Raw genomic sequence first — 20794 nt, 5'->3', positions numbered from 1 at the left:
CACCAGGTTTCCCAACCTGGCCCACTCAGTCTATTTGTATCATAGGTGTCGATATGAAGTTACATTACACTAAGAGATTAAGGAGATGTAAATCACTAGTGTTAATGAATGTAAGTTTTGTTTATGATTATGTTTTTATATTGACTATGACATCCCAAAGTTTTAAAATGAATAAAATACATTTCTAAAAAAAAAAATGTTTTGATAACGTATTTATCATGTTTTTCTGAGAACAAACTCCGCAACATTTTTATTAAAAGAAGTACTCTGATTTTTATAAATCATAAACAAAATTGGTCTTTTCTAGCCGTGAAAATGAGGATGTCACACATTGACTATTCGACAACAAAATCAACATCAAGCCACATTCAACGCATACAACGATTTTATGGTTCAAGACCATCGCCGGAGAAGATGGGTCTGTGGTTCAACATTCACCGTCTTCTTTAAATCCATCGATTTTCCGATGTTTCAGGTCGTCGTGGATGGTGAGAAGATGGCAGAGCTCGACGAAGCTTTTGGTTTGATTTTTCCGGCAAGATTTGGGAAGGAAAGGCATCTGGTAGGGTTTAGAAGAAAAAATCTGATGACCGGTGGTTGGTGGTGGAGGCTTATGAGGTTAAGGAAGGAGATGTAAGGGTAGGGGAGATGGAGATGGTTGGCGGCGAATGGTGGTCGGGAATGGCGATAGTGGTAGGATGAGAGATAAATGGGTGGGGTACGGGGTGATAATTTCTTTTTCTTTTTCTCTTAATTAAAATAATAATAAATGAAATAACATAAGTTAAAAAGGAAATATTTAATGGCATATTGGTCATTTCAGGTGGAGTATGGATCAAAATTACATAGAAATACCAATCATAGGGACCAAAACCACACAAAATATCTGAAATTGAACCACTGCTGCAATGCAAAACTTATTTGAACCAAAACCATAAAAAATTTCAAACTACACGGACCATTTTTGTAATTTTGTCGTAATTAAAATATTACACAAAATTTGTATTTTTTTAATTGTAACATGGAAATTCTTTTAGGGCGTCATGATTACGGTTATTTCTTAGAATAAATGGTAGGAAAGTGATGTTGATGTAATGTTGAGGTAGACTTAACTTTTAGATATATATGGTTGCTAGAAATATGGCATACCACCTAGGCATATACAACACATATTGTCAACAAATGTAATCCATCCTTACAACCCTTAATAAATAACAGATGCATGATGTTAACGTTACATCAACACATATAGTTTAGAATTTTTACTTAAAAAGTATAATAATAGTTAGTTACGCAGCATTTAATAACAGATGCATTAATTGTAATTAGGGGCATTGAGTTCTCTTGTCAACTACGTACAAACGTACGCTAATTTCCAAAACATAGTAAACGAGTTGAACAAAGTTAGAGATATGATTCTGTCATATAGCTAAAACAAAGTAGAAATCTAGCGAAAGCAGTCAAATATTATATTCCCACTGGTTTATGTCTTCAATCAAAGCCGGGAAGCTTCAGTGTCATCACCATTGTTTGATGACTCTCTCCTTCACTTCCTATAAATATCCATCACTTCTTCTCGCTTTCCATCAATTAATCAAATCCCACTTCCACAACCACACACCCTTTGATTTCCATTACTTTAAGAAGCTCCTGATCCTCCGCCATGGCTGACGTTGACCGGAGGAAAAGAATCAAAATTGAAGATAAGAAGGTGAAGGGGACATTGGTTTTGATGAACAATCACTCCATTTCCACCATCAAAGACGAGGTTCTTCTGGGCCGGAAAGTTTCTCTGCAACTCATCAGTGCCGCCCACTGTGAATCTACCGGTAAGCGTCTTTGATCGATTAGATTTTCTCTGATTTTGTAATTGGATGCTTCGTTGGGTTGTAACGTACAACCCAATAAAGCAATAATAGTCACCCATCCACACTATCTGGACTTGTGGTTCATGACCATGTGGCATTCCAAGTGTTCGATTATATGCTTCAGTGAGTTGTACAGTACAACTCAGTAAATCTGTAAAACCACCGTTGACCGCGACGATGTCGGTGGGCCGGTGGATGCATCCATAATTCAACTCGAAGCTTTATTGGATTGCACACATTGTACGGATTGTACTGTACAAATCCATCAAAGCTCTCAAGATCACCATTAGTACGGCGATCGAAGTATCTCTCAATTCCTTGCATCACCAGTTAATTATCTGTTTAAAATCATGCAGTTTAATAACTTAATTAACGAATTTTTTTGCTAATTTCAGTCAGGGGTATCAGAGGGAAGCTAGGAAAAGAGACAAACTTGAAGAACTGGGTGAGCACAGTGATCACTCGTTCAACAAAAGGCGATTCAACCTTCGATTTAGACTTCGATTGGGAAGAAGAAATCGGGGTTCCAGGGGCTTTCTTGATCACCAACAGACACAACTCAGAATTCTACCTTAAAACTTTGACATTAGAAGATGTTCCAAATTGTGGTCGTGTTCATTTCATCTGCAATTCTTGGGTCTACCCAGAAGAACATTACAACAAGCAATATCGCATTTTCTTCTCTAATCAGGTAAATTTTAGTATTAAAAAATGATTTTGATAGAGTAGTAGATTACCCTCATCATTGACTTTCTCATCTTTTTGCTACCCTCATCTTTAATTCGGCTATTTTTTTCATAGAGTTAATCAGATCCAGCAGCAGGCTTCCATTGACTTTTTTTTACTTTAGACTTTTACTATCCTACTTTTGTTTCTTCCTATTACAACCATGAAAAATCCTCCCAGTTATATCAAAGTCATCCAAATACAAGATCCATTTTGTTCCACAATCAATTTTGAAAAATAATATCCACACCAAGATATTGTTGGAGTTTAATATACATAGTGTAGAAGGAATCTTTTTCATTTTAATAAAATAAGAGAGAACGGAATTAGATTCCAACGCAACCAAACGTCTCATCATCATAGGAAAGTTTGATTCCACAATACAAAAGTGGCGTAAAAGTACAACACTATGATTTGACATTTTTTAAAGTAGAATTCTAAAACATGATTATTTTGGTTACAGACATATCTTCCATGGAAGACACCAGAGGGTTTACGCCATTACAGAGAGGAAGAGTTGGAGGAGTTAAGAGGAAATGGGACAGGAAAGCGTGAAGAGTGGGAGAGAGTGTATGACTATGATGTCTATAATGACTTAAGTGAACCAGACAAAGGTTCAGACCATGTCCGCCCTACTTTTGGTGGGACCCCTGACTACCCTTATCCTCGTAGGTGTAGAACAGGCCGACCTCCATCAAAAACAGGTTGCAAATTCTTTCTTAATCGGCTTAAGCACTTAATCCATGGTTGTTTCTGAAATATTTGGCTTAATACATACAGTCACAGACACTATTTTCTGAAATATTTTTTAAACAACAGATCCAGACACAGAAAGCAGGGTTCCGATTCTGCAGAGTTTAACGATTTATGTCCCGAGGGATGAAAGGTTTAGTGACTTGAAGATGGGAGATGTTTATGCTTATGGGATAAAACTCGTATCTCAAGGGTTACTACCTGGTTTTGAAGCTGTTTTGGACAAGATTTCAGATGAAATAGTGGGGACGCTTGAAAATATTCTGAAACACAAATTTGAAAATATACCAAGCAACAGATTTAATGAGTTTTCATCATTTGAAGACGTGCTTAAGCTTTATAAAGGTGGACTTCCAGTACCAAAATCTGAGTTTCTAGAAAGCATCAGGGAGAAAATTCCATTTGAGTTTTTCAGAGAATTGTTTCGTTCTGATGGAGAACACGTGTCAAAATTCCCTGTCCCACAAATAATCCAAGGTACTTTCTCTAATACAATGATGAGGGCGTTTACGTCTTTTTTTTTCCCCTGTTGACATTGGTTTAATGATTCCAACAGGAGATGAATCTGCATGGAGGACAGATGAAGAATTTGGAAGAGAAATGTTGGCAGGGATAAACCCTGTTGTGATCCGACGCCTCCAAGTAAATTTCATCTTCTTTATTCAACAAATGACAAGGATGAGGGCATTTATGTCTTTTTGTACAATGCCTTAACAAGAAAAAAGTTGAAAGTACAATATTTTAATAGAAATAAGTGAAAGTAGAATGCTATAATACACAAATAAATAAAAGTACATTGCTAATTTTTTTAATTGACCACTTACAATTTCATTACTTGCAGGAGTTCCCTCCATGTAGCAAGTTAGACCCTAGAAAATTCGGAAATCAAAACAGTACATTGACTGAAGACCACATAAAACATCAGTTAGATGGATTGAGTGTCTTGGAGGTAAGTAACAATTATGGATCTGATATTTGAAGTTTTATGATCCGAATATATAATTTATTTATGCAATTTATTGTTTGTTGGTTTTAGGCGATCAGTTGTAACAAGCTGTTTATACTAGATCACCATGATCCATTGATGCCGTATCTGAGGGGTATAAATGAGACTTCCACCAAGACATACGCCACACGGACCATCTTGTTCTTGCAAAAAGATGGGACTTTGAAGCCAGTAGCAATCGAATTGAGTTTGCCACATCCAGATGGTGATGAATTTGGAGTTATTAGTACAGTTCACACACCTGCAAAAGAAGGGGCAAAAGGGACAATTTGGTTGTTGGCAAAAGCATATGCTAATGTAAATGACTCGGGATACCATCAACTTGTTTGTCATTGGTAAAGATTCTTTAAATCCTTATTCACTACTGACATGACTAAACAGGTTGTACTGTGTGTTTTTCATGTACTAAGACTGACATCAATGGAACAAAAATTGCAACTTTTTGTCACATTGATATCAGTGTCGGTCAGTCCAATGCATGCCAAACATAGTATAAAACCATTAGAAAACCCTAAACCCTAAAAGATGAATAAAATTAGAAGATGTATCATGTATGGAATGAGTTCTAAATTTGAGTTACAATGCAGGTTGCATACTCATGCTTCAATGGAGCCATTTATAATTGCAACAAATAGGCAGCTAAGTGTACTTCATCCAATTCATAAACTATTGCATCCACATTTCCGTGACACGATGAATATTAATGCCCTTGCACGCCAAACACTCATAAATGCTGGTGGACTTCTTGAAAAAACGGTTTTTCCTGACAAATATGCCATGGAATTGTCGTGTAATATGTACAAAGAATGGGCTTTCACAGAACAAGCACTTCCTGCTGATCTTGTCAAAAGGTATACCATAAAAAGACCAACTTTTTCTAGCTTTTGATCTTTAGTCTATGATAACATGAAGAAGATATTTGTTGATTTGTCTCGCTATTTATTGACAACAAAATCAATGAAAGTACGTTACTATTTTTTTTAGTTTTAACCTATTTTTGTTATTTTAGAGGATTAGCCGTAGAGGACCCATCCTCCCGCCATGGGATCCGCCTCATTATCCAAGACTACCCGTTTGCAGTTGATGGGCTCGAGGTATGGTCCGCAATAAAATCATGGGTAACCAACTACATTAACATCTACTACAAAAACAACAATGAAATACAAAACGACACCGAGCTTCAACAATGGTGGACCGAGGTCCGAACCAAGGGCCACGGGGACAAAAAACACGAAACGTGGTGGCCCACAATGCAAGCCCTTGATGACCTCATCCAATCATGCACCATCATCATATGGACCGCTTCCGCCTTACACGCAGCGGTCAACTTTGGGCAGTACCCTTACGGAGGGTACCTCCCAAACCGACCCGCTACGAGTCGTCGGTTCATACCTGAACCGCCGTCTGCTGACTATGACGAGCTCGAGACGGACCCCGAGAAGGCGTTTTTGAAAACCGTGACACCGCAGCTTCAAAGCGTGCTTGGGATTTCGTTGATTGAGATTTTGTCAAGGCATTCGGCGGATGAGGTGTTTTTAGGGCAACGGGATACGCCCGAGTGGACAACTGATGACGTGGCGTTGGATGCGTTTGAGAAATTTGGGGAGGATTTGAGGGAGATTGAAGGAAGGATTTTGGAGATGAATTTGGATGAGAAATTGAAGAATAGGAATGGGCCCGCTAAAATGCCTTATACTTTGCTTTATCCGAGTAGCGAAATCGGGCTTACGGGTCGTGGGATTCCAAATAGTGTCTCAATTTGAAGTGGGATTTGGTCATAGGTATTGTGAGTTACCTTTGAAGTATGGTGTGTTGAAGGTTTTTTAGGTTTGACATCTTGTTTTTGTTGTGTAACATGTTAGTTTGTGACAATAAACTAATAGTTGGTAAGTTTGGGTTTGACATTTTGTATATAATTTAATAAATTATCAATAATGATGCATTTGGGAAATCAGTAGTTCGTCAATTTCAATTTCGTTGTTTTTCATAAAAAGTAGGCCACCACAAAATGAGTCCTATTAATTCAAGTCATCTGATAACCACATGGTAAGACACTTGATACAAGTCGTTAAAAGAGTCAAAACATGTGCACATATCTATCTATCTGTATTTCATTTGATGCAATCACTAAGGTTCATGATCAACTACAAACTCACATCCAACAACATCATGCAGGAGAACTCCCTTCACCAAGATTCAAACCCGCACAGCGCGATAGCACATCCTGCATTTTAACATGAAATTTAAACCAATAAGCTTTCTAGAGCTATTTTCAATAATCAATATATATATATATATATATATATATAAGGGCAATAACGTCTTTTTGCACAAACAAGAGACTCGAGAGTAAGTCCATGTCCCGCCTTTTTGGGTGGTACAAGAATTTTGTCACTGTCACTGTAACTGTCCCCGTCTGCTTGTGATTTTCATTTTTTTTTGTTTTTTGGTGGTTGAACATGCCTGATATGAGACTGAGGCATCACCAGACTCAGCCTTCTGTTTCTCATGAAGTTGGTTTGCAGTTTGACCTAATAACAGCCCGTGGACCAACTGCAAGAATATTAAGATGCATTCTAAACATTTTCAGAGATTAAAAAAAGAAAAAAAGTGGAGTGTGTGGAGTAAGACAACTGTTTTGAGATTTATTTACTTTTACTTTCAGTTATTGTATAATGATATTTTAATAAACTAGATTTATATCAATTCTGTATTCTTAATTACTCTGACATATGCAACTTATTTAAATTATTGTTGACTTTATTTGAATAAACAATAACATTTATATTTGAAGTACAAAACATATATATATATATATATATATATATATATATATATATATATATATATATATATATATATATATATTTTAATACATCAAAGATTACTTAAGGAAGAAGTTAAATATGCATGTACTAAGCACCCAAATATAAAAAATGGGCATAAAATTACAACTTGGTCCCTGTGATTTACTCAAAAAAAAGAGCAAGTTTACCCCAAGTTTTGAAATTTTGTCGGAATCATCCTTATGTTTGCATTTCGTTGTGGATTTAGTCCCTCTGACAACAACAAGCAAGCCTTTAACTGGATCAAGTTTGTGATTTTGAGTAAAGCACATGGACATTATCCACAACAAAGCACAAATTTCGGGACAACTTGGGGAAATTTTCATAAATTGGATCAAACTTGAGATTTTGAGTAAAATGAAGGAGCAAATTTGTAATTTAGTCTATTTAAAACTAATAAGTACAAGGGTTTTATTGAAACTCTATAATCAAACATAAAAAAGAAAGATACTAAAAAATATTCTGTTTTAGTGTAAACAACATTTAGAGATGATAGTGACATCATTTTTAGACCAAAATAGTAAAAAAGAAGATAGTGACAGGATTACCCTTAGCAACTTTTCCACTGAGGTTTGATGTAAGAATTGGCTAGCTCTTTCTTTTTCCTGGCTCAAACGATATTCAGCCTAAAACACACAAAACATAGGTAAAATATAAGCATAAATTACAAATTTGGTCCCTATGCAATATCATTTTTATTTTTATAGAACATTGCCCAAAAAAGAAATCTTTATGGAAAAAAGATTTTATTTTGGACAACACCTAAAGAACCTGATCTAGCAGAGGGACCAAAAATGTAATTTACTCAAAATATGACCTTCAAAACATAATCAGCAGATGAGTAATGCTGAAGCCACTGTGGAACCAAGAAGTTGTAGTAATTTTCAGTACTTGATAGTACTGCTCCCTCAAAGTTCTCATAATAGCACATATCCCCCCTCCCAATTTCCACAAAAAAAGTTGAAACATGTTTTAGCAAATCCCTGCAAACCGATTTACCATCACGATCCTCATTGATCTGTAAAAAAAAAAAAAAAAAAAAAAAAAAAAAAAAAAAAGTAAAAGTCAGATATTCCTCTAAGCAAACAAGGGTAAAATTGTAATTCATCATGGTTCTTCAAACATACTAGACAAATTGCAGCTTCTAATAACTTGGGATACAATTCAATGCACACCTGATATGCATAACAAAAACTTAGAATTCAAGAAATTAGGCAATAGTAAAAAGTTTAATGGTGATGTTGATGTTTAGTTTACCAGATCATGGAAGCAAGAAATGGAGAGATTACTAAGAGAAGCTGCTTTTCGATCTTCAACAAAGTATCGATCAAGGTACAAGAAGAAACCTCCAAGACATTTTGCCATGATTTTGTATTTTGACCACATGTTCCAAAGCTCGTATAACAGAAAGATATGTGATTTATCTTTCACAGCTGGGATCACCTGAGTTCATTCCAACACTTTATATATATATGATAGTAATATAGACTCTAAACTTCACCATAATGCATAGAAGTAAGATGAACAAGCTATAGAAGTTGCAGAGAATTTGAAGTCTCACCCTTGAAGTAATGCCATCTTCCAAAGCTTTCTTGAATATGTCATAGAGCTTTGCACAGTATTCATAAGGAGGATGTTGAACACACATATCATACACACAGCTGCCAAGAGTAAAGGATATATAATCAGAATATATAAGTATGTAAAAGTATATATCAAGGAAGCAAAGATTGTTTTATATCAGAAGGATACTCGTAGAGTTTCATGTATTCTTCACAAGTAAATAATGCACTGGTGGGGTACCCATCCAGTATCATAAAGGCCTTTGAAATTCCTTCATTCAATATACTTAAGCCTTCTTCCGGTGTCAATTTTTTCTTCATCTTGTATCCAACAGTTCTTCAACAAATTCTGAAACCAGAAACGAATCTAAGCCTCATTTACAAACAGATGAAAATAAAATATAAACAAACCACTAATTAACACTATAATCCGGGCTCTTTCAGATAATGCTCGAACATACCACATTACCACCCTACACGAAATGAAATCCATAAAAAACCAGATACAATTCGAAATCCGAACCAATAGAGCTTGTGTGGTAGCTCTAGGAGATCAAAATCCCCTTGATAAGCATGAACAATGCCAGCCACTCAGTCAGCAGGCAATACCTGTACTAGTTCGTTTGTGCGTACTCCGCAAGGTGAACAATCTAGGGTTTTGGGAACTTCTCCATCAACATTTCGAAATTGGGTAAAATTTACTGAGCATACATCCGCACATAACTATAGATGATGAATATCAATGAAAATTTAGCAAATCACTGATGCAAAAAAAAACTAGGGTTTAGAGGTTTACTCGAAGCAACGAGACTTGTGTGTGTTATTCAGAAGTTGGAAATTGCCTGAGAATGCGCCTCGACGGTGACACTGACACCAGTGCTTGTCGGAGTGAAATGAGGTTGTCGACCACTACCTATACATACATACACACACATACACTTTTTCCATTTTCAAAGATCGAAACGCAGCGTTTTAGTATAATGGCGGATGTCATCTGATCTCCCTCCAAAACATGGTCTCTTCCTAACTAATCACATGGTCAACCCTAATTAATTTATTTGTAAAAAAAGACAGTAAATATTTTTTTTATCGAAGTTTACAATAAAAAAAATTATTATTTTAATAATAAAGTTATTTCTAACTTGTTACAACATATCTAACCGAGGGTGAGCAAATGACTTTATAAGAAGATTGATTCATCATTATTTGACCATATAGCCGAAGGGCAAGCAAAAGAGTTTTTCAACCATCGAAACATAAGATATGGTTGAATGACTTTCTATAAGAATTTGGGATGTCATAAGAAGATTGTGTACTACATTGTGACAACTAGAATGCAATTCAATTGACAAAAAATCTAGTGTTTCACAGTAGGACGAAACACATTCAGTCGAGGTACCATTTTATCAAGAAAATGATTAGCGGTGAAACTCTTAACCTTAAGAAAATACTTTGTATGAAGAATTCAACAAATATGTTTACTAAGTTGGTGACTATAGAGAATTTGAACTTGTGCATACTTCAACTAGCCTTCTAAGTACTTAAAGACAAGGTCGAGACTAGAGAGACAATGGAGGTTACAAAGTTCTAGAATGGATGACAACAAATGTGTTCATCACCCTCTAAGTAGAAGATTCTTAAGTTGTAAAGACTAATTCATTATTTACCTTATAGTCGTTAGGTAAACCAAACATGAGGTCCTGTAGGAAGAATTTTTTTTCATAGGCTAGTTCCTATATCAGATTCGCTATAAAATCGTCATTACCTCAATGGCAAGTTTTTCGGCACAATTTATGGGTTTGGCCTTATTTACATTTTAGGTCAAATTATTATTATTTATAAAATATCCTTCCCCCCTCCCCCCCTCTCTCTCTCTCTCTCTCTCTCTCTCTCTCTCTCTCGCTCTCTGAACGTTTGTATCAATCTGACACACTTAAATATGAATAATGAAGAACAAACAAAGAACAAAAAACAAAATGATCACAAAGATACTTTCACTAAGATAGATGGTTCTCACAAAGATAACAGGTCACAAAGACAACACCTAGCTCTATTAGGGTTAACTGTAACGTCCCAAAAATTAAGACAAAAAATTTTGACTTTTATATTAATAAAACCATTATCCAAATCAATATCATAAAACCATAGAGGAATTAGAGTATGTTAATAAACATCCAAAATACATCCGAGTCATATAAAATGCGGAAAAATGCAGTGTGTGCAATGCAGTCATCCCGAGTGCTTCCCCTTCGAACCAGAAGTATCTTAAACATAAACTGAAATCGTACTCACAAAGATTAGTGAGTTCCCCAAAATACCACATACCATACATATTAAGCATATAATGAGCCCCGCCCGACATCGAGCCCTGCTCGGAATAGATCTGTTAGTCATCAGGCCCCGCCCGGTATACATACAAACACATAAACACATGCAAGAATCACAAAGATAAATAGCATACAATATAATCATCAGACCCTGCCCGGCATCGAGCTCCGCCCGATATACATATCAGATATCATACATGCAAAAGTCACACAGACAACTAGCATGTGGATTTTGATACGATATAAAAGTTTGTTTTTTTAATAAAAAAGCGGCAACGGAAGACTTTAAAAATAACAAGTTTATTTTTAGTTCATAACAAAACCGAACCATCATGGATCCATTTATAGAGGTTAGAATGAAATAACACCAACCATATGATGTTTTAGATATAATCTTTGAAGCCTTTGAACCTACTTGGTTTTGGGGTGTTGATGAAGATAACAAAAGATCAAAGTGTATGATCTTCTCTACAAGTATCCACCATTAAGATTAAGGCACTTGGAATGCTAGTTCCTTCTTATATTCTTGAGTGTCTAAAGCCTTTAAGTGTTTAACTCAGTTAAGCATTAAAGGAAACAAATCAAGAGGTCTTCTAAACCATCAAACTAACTTCAAGAGAGAAAGAGAGGGGGGGAGAGGAGTAGAAAACCCATGGTTTTAGAGAGAAAGAAAGGAAGAAAAAGAGCTTCACTCTTGAAAAAATGCAAGCGTCATGCATCTCTTATATAGTCCATGAAAAGTAAGGCATAACCATTAAAATAATCTAAAGTAATGGTAACCTTTAGAAGCATGGGAGACAAAAGGTGGAAAGTTGAAAAAGCAACCTCCCACGCCATCATTATGCCTTATAAAAAGAAAGATTCTTTATTTTTTATAAACTCGAAGTTTATAAAATATAAACTTTGTCTTTAGGTAAAAGAAAAAAAGAATCCAACTAGTTCAAACTGTTGTGCATGACTTACTAATTCATACCATATGAAAAAATAACTAGTAATACTCTCTTATAATTATTATTTTCACAATACAATAAGTATTCCCTAATTAAATACAAGAATTGATATTATTTATTAATAATCATATTAATAATAAATATACAAAATGTGCCAACTTGCTAAAGGCGTGACCATATAGGATCATATATTATTAGCAATATTACTCCATAATGATTCTTGGGCATATAGATCCACTAATCTCCCACTTGCACAAGATTCTTTATAGACTGATATAGATAGTAGCTGACATCTAGCAACGGGCTACTGCCCCTAACAACATATGAAGGGTGTCATTTCATCAACAGCCAATTCCAAGAGCTCTAAGCTGCAATTGTTACTAAAGGTGTGGTATCAATTATTCATTTGTCTCAGACATCATGTTGAACATGAGATATGGATCACGATCAATCTCATTTATTGTAACACCCAGAATCTGGAATACTAATTAAGGAAAGATAATAGGTAAACTGAAGGTCAACTCGTCGAGTCCAAGAGGGATAACTCGACAAGTAAGAATAAGATTGGACGCGAGTTGAGAAACCTACTCGACGAGTTGGGGAGGACCAACTCGATGAGTTAGTCTGGGTTTGGGAAACCCTAAATTCGGGGTTTTGCACCCTATTTAATCATCTTAATGTCCACATATCTGTGACAACCCGAAATTTTCACATGTACAAACCCTACAGTCAAGCACTTCAAATAAAAGTCAAATACATTTTTGATAATTGTTAGCTAGTTTAAAGTTCGTTTTGGGTGTTTTTAGTATTTATTCTTCAAACGAACGAATGAAAGGAAGTACTTTCTCGGGTCTTGGAGTAGCAAACCCACACTTAGCACCCTAATAAGGAGTTCATGGCCAAACTTTTGGAGTTTGGGCCGTAAACTCCCTTGTGGCCGTAAACTCATGCTTAAGGCATGATTTTACTCTTCATTCCTTCATTTTCCAACTTCTAACTCAAGAACTTCCAAGTTTTCTCTCAATTACCATAATCCATTTCTTCCAAATCTTCCAAGATGTAAGTGTTGCTTTGTTTGATTTGTGTTTATAACCTTTCATCTAGTTGTTATACTCCATTTCATCCATAAATCTTTCATGTTTACTTAGATCTTCAAGTATTCTTCAAAACACCAAGAACACACACTAGTGTTCTTGGGCCTTAAACACCCAATCAAGCTTCTAGATTGTAAGTACATTTATCCTAGCTTGTTATACACTTGAAATGAACTTGTTTACACCTAGAAAACACAATGAATCACAAGATCAAAGGTGTTTACGGCCAAGGAATGTTCTTGGGTCGTACACCCTAATAGCTGGGACAAAATGAGCTCTAGTCCCTTCCTTAGCCTTGGATACTAGTCTAGATCACTTCCTTGAAGTGTTTAGGACCTTAAACATCAAAAAGACCATGAACCCATACAGTTTATGGTCGTAAACCCATGAGGAATGGTCCATGGGCCGTAAACTCTGTAATGTTGTGCCAATGTGCCACTAATGACTTCCTAAGGCTTAGACTTGAAGTAAGGATGCTTCTTTATGACTTAGAGGGCCTTAAAACACAAAATGGTATCAATTACCATGAGTTTACGGCTGTAAACTCATAGGGGAAATGACCATAGGCCGTAAACTCCTTAAGGAGTGGTCCTTGGGCCATAAACTCAAATGCAATGCCATACAACCATTAGATCCAACCCTAATGTACTCCTAGCACTAGAATCAAAGTGTTGTCCGTGTTTTAGGGTGTCTTTATTTGATTAATTAGTTGTTAATTGACTAACTGGATACATATATGTGTTAATATATGTTAAATAGGATCCGTGTAGGTGTGCTCAAGTCTTCACTTGACACTTAGCAACCTATACCATCCGTTCATCCAAACCACTCACTGCAGGTGAGTTCATACCCCTTAATTAACCTTTATTATGTTTTTAAATGCTTTTATAGGGGGGGGGGGGGGAATACAAGTTGAGTTATACTAGTTATTACATCAATCACATGTGATTAATAACTAGCATACAAATGGATTTACTATGCTTTAAACTGTCTTGCCAACAAAACTACTTCACAATGATTGCCAAACACTTTTACATGTTAAACTCATTATAAAACTTAGTTTTGGTTTCTAAATATTTACTTTGAAAACTCTTTAAACTTATATATTGTTAAATCATGTCCAATACATATATGGTTATATAAGGTTTGAAGGACTTAGGACTGATAATACGCTCTATTTTCTGTTCCTTGTTTGGTTGTGGACTTAAAGTCCCCTATTGTTTGTCCGAGTGTCATTTGATCCTTAGTTATATATCATGTGTATATGTATAGACATAAAAGCTTTCTGTCTTATTTCAATACACTCAACTATACAAACGATCTTACTAGTAAACTATAATAGGTATAGTTTGGTGATATACTACTTACTACTTCTAATACAACGTAACATAAAATGAGTCAGTTCATACATGAGTCAATGCATACTGTAAACAATACACTACATTATACAACTGAACATACTATAATGAGAGTCAGAGAGAACATACACTAGTACATACTATTCATACACACTATATACTACACTAGAGAACTCACTATGATAAGGATCATGAATGACATACACTACTCTATTACATACACTATATACACACTATGCAATAAATATGAGGCGCTATTTCGGGGCACGACATTTCTGTCATGGCTCCTCTTGTATCCAGAGTCTCCTGAAGGGAGAGCGTGAATTCGTGTATAGATATATATTGGACTGACCGTCCTACACCTTGCTGCTAGCTACAGTGGGACCTGCAGGTCTTCGGGTGACGAATGTCATAACATCTCGACGTCTTCGAACGTTGTGTTCAGTAGGTCGATCAAGTATGGCTACAATTACATCACATTATACCTTAATTAAAAATTGGATTAAGGTAGTTAGTACAATAATAGTTATAATATTATTACACTAGAGTACTTCATCATTTCCCATTACATCTACCTTGTGATCTCCTCACATGAAAGGTAATGTAAAACTATATTTTTACTAATGATAGTCACGTTTGGGAAAAATACTCACTTTTAAAATGAACCAACATACAGTACACTTGATGCCTTGGTAGAAGGCTACTTTTAATGGAAAATATAGGATTTTCTAGGAGATACAAACAATCACTACAAACATTTTACACACTCTTACATTCAAACACTTACAAACATTTTCATACAAAACATGACACTAAATACTTATGAACTCACCAGCTTTAATGTTGATAAACTCTTTCAAAATAACTTGTATTCTCAGGTCATCAGTAGACAGGTACCGATGCCAGCTTTTGAGAAGATGGAGCATTTACAAGACTCATCTTTTATTTTGATTCATATTTTTGGTGTCTATAACTGTACAGAACACACTTGTATTAAAATACATTATTAATGCAATGGATGATGTTGTTTGCTTATTTACTATATTTCTGTGTTGTGATACTACACATGACGTCCTCCGCCCCAGAACGTTTCCGCCGTTCTTGGTTTTGGGGTGTGATAGATTGGTATTAGAGCATTGTTTATAGTGAATTGAGTATATCAACCCATAAAAGATATACTAACTATAAACACAATGGGATTAAAATACTCTGACCAAGAGTTTATACTTTTAAATAATAAAATATTTAACTAAGTATACATACCTGCATTCATACTAAAATCGGTGTCACTAGGACAGAACAAAAGTATTACGAATGTTGAATGTCATAAGTAGGCTTGGGGATGTATGGTCAGTTCTGGGAGTGGCATAGCCTGATCAACTATGCTGGTCCGATAAGTGATTAGCATATGCCCAGGAATGGTTGTGATATGGCAACAAATCTAAAAACTTACCAACACTACTATAATGAAAACATTAGAACAGAACATAAACCTAAAATACTATAGGAGTATTTTGTGTTACTATAATTACTTGTCTGAGAACTAAAAAGGTCTTCATTGATATGTCAATAGTTGCTAAGTGGATACGGTGAGGTTATGTGTATCAAGGATGTCATAGACTCATAATCTGTGATCTTTGCTTTACTGTATGTTCCTTGTTTGGTTGTGGGTTTAGAGTTAGGGTCACTTATTCGAAGGTCTATCTTGTTTTGAATACACATAACTAGTATGCACTATGGAAGTATTGAAGTAACTGATAAAGATTTTATTATAATTATCTAAAATAGTACGTCTTATACCCCTTTTCTCGTGTAGATATTCATGACTGGATTCCATCTTCCTGGCGACCCGTACTTCCCGAACCAAGGAAATGCTGGATGGCTTGACTATGAGCCGGGAGATGACCATCCAATCCCTTTAGATGATCACCTCGCAGAAAGCTTCTTAGATGGTTCCGACTCCGAGCCAGAAGTCAACAACCTACCCCAAGAGGGTCAAGCTCCAAATCTCAACCCCTGACCCGCGTTTCAAGGTTCCACACCCTTGTGGGCAACAAACTTGAATCGCTGGAGCGATGAACAGGGTCAACCTTTACCTAACAATGGGGACCGAAGCTTTTACAACATAAGCGAGGGTGGCTCATCTGACCAAGTCCTGACTATTATGGTCCACAGGAGTGCTCGGAATGTCGAACAAGGTCGAGCAGCCATCGACCGAATCATGGAGATTGATGCCAACTCTGGTGTCAACACGGTCCGCATTCACCGTCTTGAAGAAGATATGGAAAGTACCAGGAGAACCAATGAGACTCTTCAGCAATAGCTACCTACCTCCTGAGCTGAAGTCATAGAACTTCGATTTCGCCAGAGGGCTCATGAGCGACACCTTCAAGAAGTGGTTCGTCAAATGGCAGATCTGAGGGTTCGCCCGAGGAATTCCCATCTCCGTTAGAAGATGTTTAGTACATCTTTTCTTTTGACTTAAGGAATAGCCTTCCCTAATTATGCCCTAAGTGGCACTTTCCTGTAAAATATTACTATCTTTCCAAGTACTCTAACTAGGAATCTAAAAATTGTCAACCTTTTTCCCCTTATGGTATGATGTAAGACCTACTGTTAGGTCATTCTTCCCTGAACTTGTTACATCAATAATACTAGTAATATTGACAGTTATCTAATCTGTTGGAAAAATCTGAACTCTTGTGTTTCTCTACTCTTCTACCGTGCTTCTATTTCAAAAACATACACTCATTTAACTGTTGGACTATGGCGATTTAGCCCATGGATCACTCTCACTATGCTTACAATTGATTCTTACTATCATATTCACCTTCTAAACTTATAGTTGAATAATGCCTCCTCGCAAATCAATAAGGCATAATCCTCCACCTCCACCACCACCTCCTCCGCAATTCGATGCAGCAGCTCTAAATGCTGCAGTAGCTGCGGCTGTGGCAGCAACCATGGCACAATATCACTCTACTGATGCCAGCAGAGGTGGAACGCCTGTTAACTCTACTCAAGGTGAACTCCTTGTGCGCTCGAGGGAGTGCTCCTACAAGGACTTCACTAACTGTAATCCAAAGCCCTTCACAGGGACTGGCGGAGTCATTGCCCTCTCACAATGGTTCGAAAAGACAGATTCGATCTTCGAGATTTGCTCCTGCCCTGCTGCGAGTAAGGTCAAGTTTGCTGCTTGCACCTTTGAGGAGAAAGCCCTGACATGGTGGAACAACCATGTCAAGTCACTCACCCTTGTAGTGGCTAACGACATGGGCTGGGAAACTCTGAAAGACCTCATGATCGAGGAGTACTGCCCGAGGGGTGAAATACAGAAGTTGGAACAGGAGCTGTGGAGCCTAACCATGAAGGGCTCCGACATAGTTTCCTATACTGCCAGATTCAGCGAGCTGGTGGCCCTCTGTCCCAACATGGTTCCCACAGAGGGAAAGAAGATAGAGAGGTATATATGGGGGCTGTTGCCTCCGGTTCAGGGGAATGTTTTAGCTTCAAACCCCACTACCTTCGATAGTGCCAAGCGATTGGCACAACGTCTCATTGACCATGGGGTTCGTACCCCATTTGCAACAACAACCCTAGCCATCCCTGAACCTTCCAAACCCGCTGACAACAAGCGGAAGTTTTGGGATGACAAGAAGAAGCAGAAAGCTACAAAAAAGCAGCAGGTTGTGGCGGTTCATGCCGCGATAGCACCTACCGCTGCTGCCCCAGTGAAGCAGTACGCTGGAAACTTGCCTAAGTGCAACAAATGCAGCTTCCACCACAATGGACCCTGCCGAGAATTGTAGTGCTCCAACTGCAACAAGAAGGGACACACTGTCCGCTTCTATAAATCCCCGACAAGGCCAATCAACTAGGTCCCTGGTGCTGGTGTGACTCAGTCATGCTATGGATGTGGCGAAGTGGGCCACTATAAAAGGGACTGCCCAAAGGCAAGAAATGATGGTGCAGCAGGAAGAGTTCTGGGTATAGGCCACGGAGAAGCAGTTGCTGACCCTACCGTGGCGACTGGTACGTTTATCCTTGAAAACTCTTATGCATGCATACTATTTGATAGCGGAGCGGAGAGAAGTTTCGTAAATCAGAAATTTGCACGCTTACTTAAACAACAACCATGCGCGCTTAAGGAACCATTCACTGTTGAAATGGCTAATGCAAAGACTGACAGCACTAGTAACATATACGTAGGATGTACTCTAACTCTAGATAGTCATTCATTTCCTATCGACCTCATGTCGGTCTCGATTAAAAGTTTCGACGTCATCGTTGGCATGGATTGGTTGAGTCTTCATCTTGCCGACATCATGTGTTATGAAAAGGCTGTACACCTTAATCTTTCGTCTAATGAAACTCTTTTTATCTACGGCGACAAACCCGACACTAGCCTTAGCATCATCTCAAGTATTCAAGCTCATAAGTACCTACGAAAGGAGTATCGTGCATTCCTTGCACACATTTTTGATACGAGCAAAGAAACCAAAGACTTGAGAAACATCCCCGTAGTATGCAACTTTCCCGACATCTTTCCAGAAGAACTACCAGGGTTACCTCCGCAACGACAAGTCAAATTCAGAATCGATTTGGTTCCAGGAGCTACCCCGGTAGCCAAATCGCCCTATCACCTAGCACCAGCTGAGATGCAGGAACTATCCGGTCAACTTAACGAACTGCTCAGCAAGGGCTTTATTAGACCATGCTTCTCACCCTGGGGAGCATCGGTCTTATTCGTCAAGAAGAAAGACGGATCGTTTCGTATGTGCATCGACTATAGAGATCTCAACAAGCTAACGGTTAAAATCGTTACCCTTTGCCTCGCATAGATGATTTGTTTGACCAACTGCAAGGGGCGTCTTACTTCTCAAAGATTGATTTGAGGTCCAGGTATCACCAATTGCGAGTGTTAAAGGAGGATGTTCCGAAGACAGCCTTCCGAACTCATTACGGACACTACGAGTTCGTAGTGATGCCATTCGGATTGACGAATGCGCCCACAGTATTCATGGATCTAATGAATTGAGTATGTCGCCCTTACTTGGATCAGTTTGTCATCGTCTTCATCGATGACATAATTATCTACTCTCGAAGCGAGGAGGAACATAATGATCATTTGCAGTAAGTCCTAGGAACCCTACGAACAAAGAAGCTCTATGTGAAGGTCTCTAAATGCGAATTTTGGATCCGAAGGGTTGAGTTCTTAGGACACGTGGTTAGAGAAGAGGGAATCCACGTAGAACCTTCCAAAATTAAGGCCATTGAGAATTGGTCAGCATCGAAGACGCCTACCGAAATTCGTCAATTTCTATGCCTCGCTGGCTACTACCGCAGATTCATACAAAACTTCTCCTGAATTGCGAAACCTCTTACAACGTTGACCCAGAAGGGTGTGGCCTTTGACTGGGAAGAGAAACAAGAGAAGGCATTCCAAACGTTGAAACGAGCCTTGTGCACCGCACCAATACTATCCCTTCCCGAAGGAATAGAAGACTTCATAGTCTACTGCGATGCGTCAAATCAAGGACTCGGGTGTGTTCTGATGCAACGAGGTAAGGTCATCGCCTACGCCTCAAGGCAGATGAAGACACACGAAGTCAACTACACCACACACGATCTTGAGCTAGGAGCAGTTGTGTTTGCTCTAAAGATCTGGATACACTACCTGTATGGTACTAAAAGCACGATCTTTACAGACCAAAAAAGTGTAACAGCCCGAAATCTCAGGTATTATTAAATTATGTTTTTGGGTAATTTAAGAGGGGACTCGGCGAGTCGGAGCTTAGACTCGCCGAGTAGGATCGCAGACTTGGTCGCGGGATCGCGACTGGACTCGACGAGTCCAGGTATGGACTCGGCGAGTCGACGCTGTTCAGCAGAAACCCTAACCATTCGGTTTTGGGTCGTATATAACGCCTCTTAGGCCGTCATTTTCAGTCTTTTGGTCGATTGAGAAGAACCCTAATCGCTGTGGACGTCTAGAGCAGGAGAGAAAGCTTTTGGAACTTGGAGGAATTGGTTAGGCAAGAAGAAGAGGGATTTGGCCAAAGGAATATCAAGGAGGATCGAGTCCTGAGATTTGGGGGACACAGAGAGTGCGTTTTCAGGTAATACTCGGACCAATTCTGTTATTTTGATGTGTATGTGAGTTTAGGGTTTATGAAACCCATTTAGTGATTAGATGGGTTATTATGTTTTACCCAAACGTTTATACCCCAGTAATAAGATGTTTAGAAGTCCAGAAAGTCCCATGATTGTATATCTCGGGACCATACGTAATTGAGGAGGCGGT

General features: G+C 37.8%; 2 protein-coding genes across 6 annotated transcripts; one reads left to right on the top strand and one right to left on the bottom strand.

Moving 5' to 3' along the window:
- The first annotated feature begins 1414 nt into the window (after positions 1-1414).
- On the top strand, positions 1415-6304 carry LOC111878925 (probable linoleate 9S-lipoxygenase 5). The gene is made up of 9 exons (XM_052767338.1): positions 1415-1829; positions 2264-2559; positions 3058-3298; positions 3414-3824; positions 3904-3989; positions 4189-4296; positions 4384-4688; positions 4941-5204; positions 5363-6304. The coding sequence occupies exons 1-9, from the start codon at positions 1664-1666 to the stop codon at positions 6114-6116; spliced, it is 2631 nt and encodes an 876-aa protein (XP_052623298.1). The 5' UTR covers positions 1415-1663; the 3' UTR covers positions 6117-6304.
- A 7-nt stretch (positions 6305-6311) lies between these two features.
- LOC111878926 (cullin-1) lies at positions 6312-9738 on the bottom strand. 5 transcript variants are annotated; one of them, XM_023875421.3, is made up of 10 exons: positions 9558-9738; positions 9371-9484; positions 9003-9110; positions 8761-8860; positions 8457-8642; positions 8327-8374; positions 8017-8217; positions 7748-7825; positions 6817-6906; positions 6312-6577 (listed from the first exon to the last, which is right to left on the bottom strand). In XM_023875421.3, exons 3-10 carry the CDS (start codon positions 9080-9082, stop codon positions 6521-6523), a joined length of 840 nt encoding a protein of 279 aa, XP_023731189.1. In that variant the 5' UTR covers positions 9083-9110; positions 9371-9484; positions 9558-9738; the 3' UTR covers positions 6312-6520. The 5 variants fall into 5 exon arrangements, with proteins under 5 accessions (XP_023731189.1, XP_023731185.1, XP_023731187.1 ...); XM_023875417.3 differs by having other exon boundaries at positions 8952-9110; positions 9558-9737; XM_023875419.3 differs by having other exon boundaries at positions 8952-9110; positions 9371-9462; positions 9558-9737.
- Between the last annotated feature and the right edge of the window lie 11056 nt (positions 9739-20794).

The sequence above is a fragment of the Lactuca sativa genome, chromosome 9 (genome assembly GCF_002870075.4).
Source record: "Lactuca sativa cultivar Salinas chromosome 9, Lsat_Salinas_v11, whole genome shotgun sequence".
NCBI lineage: Eukaryota > Viridiplantae > Streptophyta > Magnoliopsida > Asterales > Asteraceae > Lactuca > Lactuca sativa.
This window is presented reverse-complemented; position numbering and strand designations above follow the sequence as displayed.